This window comes from Asterias amurensis, chromosome 7, assembly GCF_032118995.1.
Source record: "Asterias amurensis chromosome 7, ASM3211899v1".
Classification (NCBI taxonomy): Eukaryota; Metazoa; Echinodermata; class Asteroidea; order Forcipulatida; family Asteriidae; genus Asterias; species Asterias amurensis.
In genome coordinates this window covers 1,620,758-1,629,936 of record NC_092654.1, presented here as the reverse complement: position 1 = coordinate 1,629,936, position 9,179 = coordinate 1,620,758, and the positions used below count along the sequence as shown (strand labels likewise).

General features: G+C 40.1%; 1 protein-coding gene across 1 annotated transcript; it reads right to left on the bottom strand.

Annotated features, from left to right (window-relative positions):
* LOC139939638 (uncharacterized) lies at window positions 1-9,129 on the bottom strand. Its single transcript, XM_071935683.1, has 11 exons — window positions 9,070-9,129; window positions 7,574-7,929; window positions 7,005-7,188; window positions 5,972-6,091; window positions 5,312-5,471; window positions 4,618-4,819; window positions 3,745-3,817; window positions 3,593-3,637; window positions 2,763-2,926; window positions 2,205-2,316; window positions 1-1,446 (listed from the first exon to the last, which is right to left on the bottom strand). The coding sequence occupies exons 2-11, from the start codon at window positions 7,912-7,914 to the stop codon at window positions 1,258-1,260; spliced, it is 1,590 nt and encodes a 529-aa protein (XP_071791784.1). The 5' UTR covers window positions 7,915-7,929; window positions 9,070-9,129; the 3' UTR covers window positions 1-1,257.
* Between the last annotated feature and the right edge of the window lie 50 nt (window positions 9,130-9,179).

The window sequence follows — 9,179 nt, the reverse complement described above, 5'->3', positions numbered from 1 at the left end:
TTATTTCAACCAGTGTTATTATCTCTGTGTATATTCTAATAAAAATATAAAAATATAATCACCAAAGATAAACAATTAAAGGTTTTAAAGCCATTATACACTTTCGGTAAACAGTATTGTCCAAGTCCCACACTTCATATCACATCTTATATATAAAATAACAATCCTTTTAGGCTCAATCGGACATCGGAGTCGGGAGAAAATAACGGGAAAACCCACTCCTGTTTTCGCGCGTTTCGCCGTGTCATGACATGTGTTTATAACAAATCCGTAATTCTCGCTAACGAGAATTTATATTGTTTTGCTGTTTTCTCAAAAAGTAAAGCATTTCATGGACTAATATTTCAAGAGAAGTCTTTCACCATTACCTTCTGTAAACCCTGTAAATTATATGTAAATCTCTGAACTTTTTTTTTGTTTTCTGTACCGAAAGGGTCCAATGGCTTTAAGCTGACGTACAAGCATAAAAATAAACACTTTGAGAAGGACAATCAAATTGACCAGAGCAGGATTTGGGACTGCAAAAAAAAAAAAAAAAAATATAACCAAAAAATATATAAAATACAAAAAATTACAATTTGCTACATGAACCTTACTTGACACTTTGTGTCAATAAAATATACATTATATATTTTCACTACGTTCTGTGCATCTATGTTTTGGTTTAAGGACTGAAATAACCGGTCCAATGACTGGGGAAATGATGTTCATATACCATGAATGTCATACAAATCTTTTATTATTATTCAAAGTCTGAAGAGTCGTTGCATCAGATCAACTTCAACTTCAACTCGCAATTGTTTTACTGTTCTTTCTAAAGCTCATAATTTGTGAAGCTTGTTCTAGAACATGTAGAAACAGTGATAGAATGAATTTTGTGACTTCTGACAAATAATTTAAAGTTCTCTCTTAATATCTCTTCAGTCTCCTGACGATGACTAGAGCTAGTCGAAACATTGAGACCAATTCAAGAACTGACTCTGCGGACGTGCAGTTAATTACGATCCTATAAGCTAAAGTAGTAGTTCCAGTCAATTATCTATTTGTTCCGCCCGTGTAATAGTTAAAAGGCAGGACAGTTCTTTTCAGAACTGAGAAGCTTCCCGAACATCCGATAAATCTACTCCGCGATAGTGGAATAAAGAAAGACACGTTCTCCTAGAACAAACTCTACCTGGCAAGTAGATACACACATGGTGTTACCGCAAACCAAATATATATTGATACCTCACCACGCAATGCCTCAAATCCTATAATTTAAAGTTCATCGTGAACTACATTAAATTTTTGTATGATCCCTTCTTTAACGAGATGTTTGTACCAGACGTGTTCTGGTGACGGATCGTAGTCCAAGGCCTCCGCGAATTTCAAGACCGAGGCTTCGGCCTTTTCATCGACCATTTCTGCCGTAATTTGTTCAACTCCGTCCCCGAATGTATCAAGAATCTGAAATTTTAATATAATAAAAAAATATTTTCTTTGAGGGAGATTTTTTTTTCCCCTGATGAATTGGTCCACAAAAGTTCTATAATTTAATTCGTCAGACAAACTATTTGGTGGGACTGAAAACCCAATCCACATGAAAGGCTTCGGTTTGAGGTGGGATTCTAACCGGGGTCCACAGAGGTGAAAGGCAGGGAAAGAAACCACTGAGCCAACCTGATCCCAAAATGAGAGTAAATATGAGAACGCCTCTCTGTATCTGGAAAGGATTTCTTTAGTTTGACATGATGTTATCTTTTTGACGTCTTCGGTTTAAACGATTTTGAAACATTTTGCAGATCAAGTTTCAGGCCATGACATGAATCCCTTCTCACTGTGAATGAAGATTTATGTCCTATAATTTTTCTGTACAAATTTCAGCTTCATTAGTCGTCAAGTTTTTGAGAAAAAAAAGAGACAATCACAGAGCAATGGTTTTTTTAGGAGATTCGCGTTAATATGTTGTACCCGAGACGAAAATTATTTTTGTAACGTTTTTTTTACTCATTTCTCAAACAATACAGCACCTCAACAAGTAATATTTTAAGGGAAGCTTTCTATCTTTATCTTCAAACCATGCAAGTTTAATGTAAATCTGTGGACATAGTGTTCTGTGTCAGACAAAAACTACCCAAACCCTCTAAGGAAACACTACAAAATGTTCCACTCCACAAGGTATTGGTTCTTCGATGTTGAATGAGAGAAAATCAAAGTGAACTTACCTCATTGCCCACAGCGGTCGTCCCACCAATAACTTCCACATAATGTTGAAGAAAATCACTTCTTTTAAAGGTTCTGTCTTTACTTCGTTTTAACAAGACACGATACAACAACCTGAAGGTTGAAAAAGCCAGTTTTTAAGAAGGGGAAGCATAAAACACTTATTGCTCAAAAATATAATAATAATACTAATAATAATAACTAGTTTTTATAAAACAATGTCTCAATGCGCTTTACATTAGTGCCCTGCTCATTTGGGCCAATAACATTTCTTTAATCTTTCCCAGCTCCCTGGGGAGTATACAGCCCTGAGCTCCCTGTAAGGCGCTTGTGGCTTTATCATACACAATACCAACCTCTACCCTCGCAGGTACCCATTTATACCCCTGGGTGAAGAGAAGCAATTATTGTAAAGTATCTTGCTCAAGGACACAAGTGTCATGACCGGGATTCAAACCCACACCCCAATGACTTAACCACCAGAACTTGAACTCGGCCATGACACCCTACAAAATATAACACTGGCGGCCATTTTGAACAGCGCCCTCTAGTGTACTCACCTGATGTCATCGGGGTCGACGTAGGAATATTCATACTGATCTGTATCGGAAGGTTCTAGAATATCAATGGAGCTGACAATCTCCTTGAGTCGTTCAATGGAGTAGCTGTTCAACTCTTCCAGTGTGATGAACCCTCGGTTGGAAGGATCCATTGATTGCTGGACCTATAGCCGAGAAACGGATTTCATGGCATTACTTTTCTTTTCGATATTGTACGACAGGTAGAGCGCGCTCAATCGAGCGCGCTGTTACGGAACACTGTTGTACAATAGCGAACATTCCATCAATTCATATAAATTGGGGGTTCTTACACACTAGATGACACACTCGGTTGAGCAACATATTCCAAACTGATTATATATTGATCATTCCTGTTATGGAAACACTGTGACTTCCCGATGAATCCCAAAGGACGTGTCACTGTTTCTTACAACTAACCAGTTAAAATCCCAACTTCCTAGGTTTCCCAAGTCATCATGATAGTTCCCGTTATGGAAACACTGTGACTTCCCAATGAATCCCAAAAGGACGTGTCACTGTTTCTTACAACTAACCAGTTAAAATCCCAACTTCCTAGGTTTCCCAAGTCATCATGATAGATCCTGTTATGGAAACACTGTGACTTCCCAATGAATCCCAAAAGGACGTGTCACTGTTTCTTACAACTAACCAGTTAAAATCCCAACTTCCTAGGTTTCCCAAGTCATCATGATAGTTCCCGTTATTGAAACACTGTGACTTCCAAAATAAATCCCAAAAGAAGTGTCACCATTCCCAATTCCTTAGGTTTCCCATTTTATATTGTACATTACTTTTATGGCAACACTTACTGAGTTCTGCATTCGTTGATACACTTCCAAGTTGTAATTTTCACCCTGGTGAAAATAAAATAAACCATTAGACTGCATAAACCCTTCAAGGTATATATTAATTTATGGTAAAAATTGAATCATTACTTCAAAGTTAAAATTATTACACTCACAGTTAAGAATTTCTTGACAAAGCTCTCAATCCATATTTTGCCATTCCTGTCGGCCAGTGTTCGCAGAACCGTCCTGTTGAAGCAAAATGAACCAGGAAACAAAGCCATCATCAATTGCCCAAAAGGAAACATAAAAACAATAACATGCATTCTGGCTTGTGCTTCTAGGGGCTCCAGAGACGTTATGGCCATATCACAGAAGGCAATTTACAGGCAACCAGCTCCACTCAATCTTCAACAAGAAGAAATTTTAAAATTTCAGATAGTTTCTGGATAGGAGGACAGTCATGACACTTGTGTCCTCGAGCTAGACACTTAACTATAATTGCTTCTCTTCACTCAGGAGAAAATGTGTACCTGCGAGGGCAGAGATGGTTCTTGTGATTGATTCGGCTTCGTGCGTTTCATACTTGGCAGCACAGTCTGTGTACTACCTAAGGAGCTGAGATGATTTAAGGAATAAAATAAATGACCAAGCGACCTGTATATTAATAAATTGAGTTATCTGCTCCTTGGTATCATTCAGAAATATTTGTACCACAAGGATTTAAATTTGTCCAGTTATTTATTCCAAGAAAAGCGTTCGCCACTCACCAAGGTGACCCTGGTTCGATACCTGGCCAGGACCATATGCGATTTAAGTTGTGCGTTGGTTCTCGGCTGTGCCACAATGGTTTTCCAGACCATTCAGTTTTCCTCCCTCGGGAAAAATTAAACACTTTTAATCTCTGGCTGTGCTTCGTGGTCACAATGGGTTGATGAGGGTGGCTGCCAAAAAGCGCCCTTGCATGCCTGCTTCTCTTAGCTCGAGTAGGGATGATTATCCTCCCAAAGTATTATTATTATTATAAAAAATATTATAAATATTATTACCTGAACATATAGATATCCATTGAGCTCTTAACAATGTCTCCGATTCCGCTATACCTCCAGAGGATGTTGACGTCACTGGCCGGCTTGTAGTCCGCAGGCTGGGCGTCGTCGCATCCATCAGCGTCAAATTCATAGTAGTGAGAGAACCAGATCGACACTGCCGCATTCATGTAGCCATTGGAACGAACTTGATGCATGTAACCTGAAGGACCAGAGAAAACGAGGGCACTTTTTAAATAATTATCACGCATCTGAGATTGAAATTTTTTGTGTGGAATAAAAAGTTATATTTTTGTCCATAACTGCAATAACTTCTAACCACTAAGTTGTTTAGACCAATTTAAGAACTGACTCCACGGTAGTGCAGTTAATAAAGATCCTATAAGCTAAAGTAGTGTAATTTTATATACCTTCCGCCCGGGTAGTAGTTAAAAAAGCAGGACAGTTCTTTTCAGAACTGAGAAGTCTCCCGAACATCTGATAAAATCTACTCTGCGGTAGTAGAATAAAGAAAGACAGTTCTCGAAGAACAAAATCTACCTGGCAAGTAGATACACACATAGTGTTACCGCAAACCAAATATATATTGATACCTCACCATGCAATGCCTCAAATCCTAGGCACTAAGTTTTTATTGCGGTAATTTTTCAAATTTTTAATTTTTAATTTTTTCCAATAATGAATGAATGCATACCGCTTGGCATATAGATGCAATCTCCTTTGTCCAGGATGACCCGAGCGTACTCCACATTCCTCATCTTTGGATATTTCTTTAAGTTCACGTTATCCACCTCAATGTCGGAGTATCCTCCAAACTCATACATGGAGTTTTCAGAAATGTAAAGTGAAGCCTTCTGCAGGAGGCCATGACAAAAAACAAATAGTATACTTAAAACTCAACATTATGATAGCATTCCGATCCTAAAAACCCCAGTTATTATGGGTGCGTTCGTTGGGTCAACCCCGGTCTGCCCCAGTACGTTCGAATAGCTTTGGCGGGGCTCACCCGGGTCAGCCCCCAGTGCCCTGCTTGTGGAGTGGGTCATTTGGGGGGTGACCTGAGGTGCATGCCGTCACCACGAGAGGGCGGGTGTGATCGTTCAATTAGCTCTTGTCAGGGGCTCACCCGAGTGAGCACTGCTGGGTCAGCCCAGGGAAGCTAATCGAACGCACCAATAGATGTAGTTGCCAGGGATATGTGGTGGTGCTTTCGACTGATCTTCCTTGAGAGAACTTGAATGAGAGATGGACAAGGATGGGCAAATCTCACCATGATTCCGACCTCAGTTGACTAAACAGAAAGAAAGATGATAAACTTTGATGACTGCTACACTGAAATCGATATCATACAAACCTGTTTGGGGTCGATGACAATCCACTGCTTGGTGCCGTTAAACACGCAATGCACAGAGCTATAAGGATCCCGATGGAGCAGCGTCTTGCCGCCTCTAGCACTCAGAAATAACTGAACTTCCTGAAATAAAAAACCCCAAAATCAGAAATTTTATAAACAATTTCTGGGCAGGTCATTAATTAAAGGATTCGATTATGTTATCTTATCCATATGCTATGTACAAATTTGTAGAAGAATTATGAAAATTAGACTGTGCGTTCTGAGTGAACCCATCAAGTCTAGTCAAATCCAGGGACAAGACTTTGCAGGATTTATTTGAAGTTAAAGTTGCAATTTTGAAATTAAAAATGCTGACTTTAAACTTATATATTTGGTTTGCGGTATAACACCTTGTGTGTATCTACTTGCCATGTAGAGTTTGTTCTTTAGAGAACCGTCTTGCTTTATTCTCAGTTATGAAAAGAACTGTCCTGCTATCTTTAACTACTACCTGGGCGGAAGGTAACAAATTGGCCGGGACTACTACTTTAGGTTTTAGTAGATCGTTATTAACTGCACTACCACAGAGTGAGTTCTTAATTGGTCTCATCGTTCGACTTGCTCTAGTCATCATCAGGAGACTGAAAAAATATGAGAAATGTGGGCCTATATTTATAGGGGTTCAAACCCCTATGGACCTACAAACTGGGCCTATTTATTTACAAAATCATTCACAACAATGCTCCAGAATACCTCATCAACCTCATCCACCCATACACCTCAGCACACACCAGACTGCGTTCTAATGAGCTCAAGATGCTTCATCAGCCCAGAACTTCTACTCTTTAGGGGCAACAGGTCCTTTATTGTAGCATCAGCCCGGGTGTGGAACCAACTCCCACTGACTGTCAAATCATCTCCATCCATCACAACATTCAAGACAAACTTAAAATCTAACTTGTCTTCCTCCTCAAGAGCCATGAGCGCCTTCTTTAGGCGGATACCGGCGCTATACTAAGTATTCTACTTTATTATTATTATTGTTTAAACTTACTTGAATACTTCTGGAAAAGGAGCCACAAGTTAAGCAAGGGAGAATGGCAATATCTGGTTCCATCGGTGCTGGAATAACAGTAATCACATAGGAGTCTGAGGTTTGGTAGTTTTTCAAGAAGTTCTCCACAGTGTCACGGCCAACACCGCCAGCTCCAACTGGTACCACGTTCGCTGCTTCGTCCCTGGGAAAGATAAATTGACAACCAAAAATTGTTATTAAGCGTGGGAGACTAGTCGCACCTTAAGTTTGCAAATACGACACTAGTCCAGACTAATTTTTAATTTCAAAGATGCATTGTGGCATATTGTGTGCCGCAGGCGCCAAATAGTAAAAATCGTGATGAAAGGATTGAAGGATTGTGTCACTGTTTTTGTTATTATGATTCGTTAGTAAATTTTGTTGATAGCAGGAAGTAGCGACTCTTTTTGTAGTAGTCCTGGTGGCACGACTAATCGAGTAGTTGAATAACGATAGTCCTGACTTGACTAAGCAATCAATAGTCGCAACTTCGACACTAGTCGCAAAGGGTTATCTGTAGCCACCAATTCAGACACTGCCCAAATTACCTTGATTCCATCCGCACTGTCAAGTTGCCGTATGTTTTCGTCAGATACTCCTCAGTCCAAAGATGAAACGATCTCGAATGTTTAGCAGCCCCACGGAAAATGACCGGCTGGTACCGGCTGACATAGCGCCTGTGGAACTCTACAGGGCCTGGTACTACTTTCAACTCATCTAAAAATACGCTTGGCTCACGGTGCGAACCGAGCGGTGCCTCTGCATTTGGATCATAAAAGATGTCTTTGTTGAAGTTCGGAGGGATTTGCTGTTGCGTCAACTCAATGAAAAATATTGGAACGATGATGAGCAGATCCAGACAACAGAGGGGGTATGCTTTGCAGATCATTTTGGTGAGAGTTCACTGGTGGTACATGCAGGGAGGAAAGAGGTTAAATTGGTTTGGATTAGAAAGTAACCAAAATGATGTTATCATATTTTCTTAAACTAGGCTCTAAAGCTACACTAACACAGGCTAAATTTTCAGCGAGAAAAAAAGGGAAAACGTTTCGTATCCTGCCACCACTTTTACAAACAAAAGGAAAATCTCATTTATTGAGTAAACTTATACTAATTTATTTTGTGTCGCAACCCTTCACTGAGGCAATTTCCTCTATGCCTCTTTGGTCATTGCCTTGGTGCGTTTGAAATGATCCAACATATAACAGTAGAAATTACAATTTTCTCAAAGGGTGCCCTTCCCATCCGGGCCCCAACAAGCTCGGCATGAACTGCACGGCATAAAATGTCCCATAGGGTGCCGCGTAATGTACAATCGCTCAGCAGTTACTCAATTACCGGACATACATAGACTTTTTAGACTTTTTGGTCTTAATTTAAACTATATAAAAAAATATATATTAAAGTTGCACTTGGACTTTGCAGGAATGACTAAGTTTTGGTTCGTAGTTCGACACTACCCTAGACCCAGCAACTGGAGCGCTCTACTCCTTTTTTCAGAGGACGTAGTTACGGTCTAGTTCGACTGGCTTTTACTGCATGCCCATTACATTTAATAATGGGCATGCTTAATTTTTGGCTTTCGGTCCCATGGTTTCATGTGTGCTCAGCCACAGTGCGGTAGTCTTCAAATTTTCTGAAGCAGCACTTTAAAGGAAGAAGAAGAAGAAGAATCGGCATGCGATGCAGCATGAAGCCCCTCCCCCCAAAAAATGTTTTTGACAGCACCATATTTGCGCAAAGCAAAGCTTGAGTGTGGGACACCTCGAGCGCAGGCTAAGACCTGCGTGCACAAAATTTGAATCGGGCAATCAGGTTTGCGCGCTCAGGGGAGGCTGAAGTTTGCGCGAGTTTTGAAGTTTGCGCCAAACAATAAACATTGCGTTCTAATTTTTGGTGCCCTTGCCCTTTTAAAAACGAAGTATACAGGCCTGATAACGAATGAAACTGGTGCCAGGATACGGACAATTTTCCCCTTGCTCTGCTTAATCCCAAATGAAGCCATTTGGTTTCCTTTTTTGCGAAAATAGTTAAAATAACATACCTTTTCATTCATCACAGCACAGACAAACTTCGGGACTTCAACTTGTTTTTGACTCACCCCCTCTTGTGGCAGTAGTGAGAAAGGAAGAGGGGACTTTTGAAGTGCGCCCT

Coding starts and splice junctions, on each gene's coding strand:
- LOC139939638 (XM_071935683.1), bottom strand. CDS start 7,914: ATGATCTGCAAAGCATACCCCCTCTGTTGTCTGGATCTGCTCATCATC. Junction 3,638..3,744: donor TTGTCAAGAAATTCTTAACT/GTGAGTGTAATA, acceptor TATTTTCACCAG/GGTGAAAATTACAACTTGGA. Junction 1,447..2,204: donor CGACCGCTGTGGGCAATGAG/GTAAGTTCACTT, acceptor TTAAAATTTCAG/ATTCTTGATACATTCGGGGA.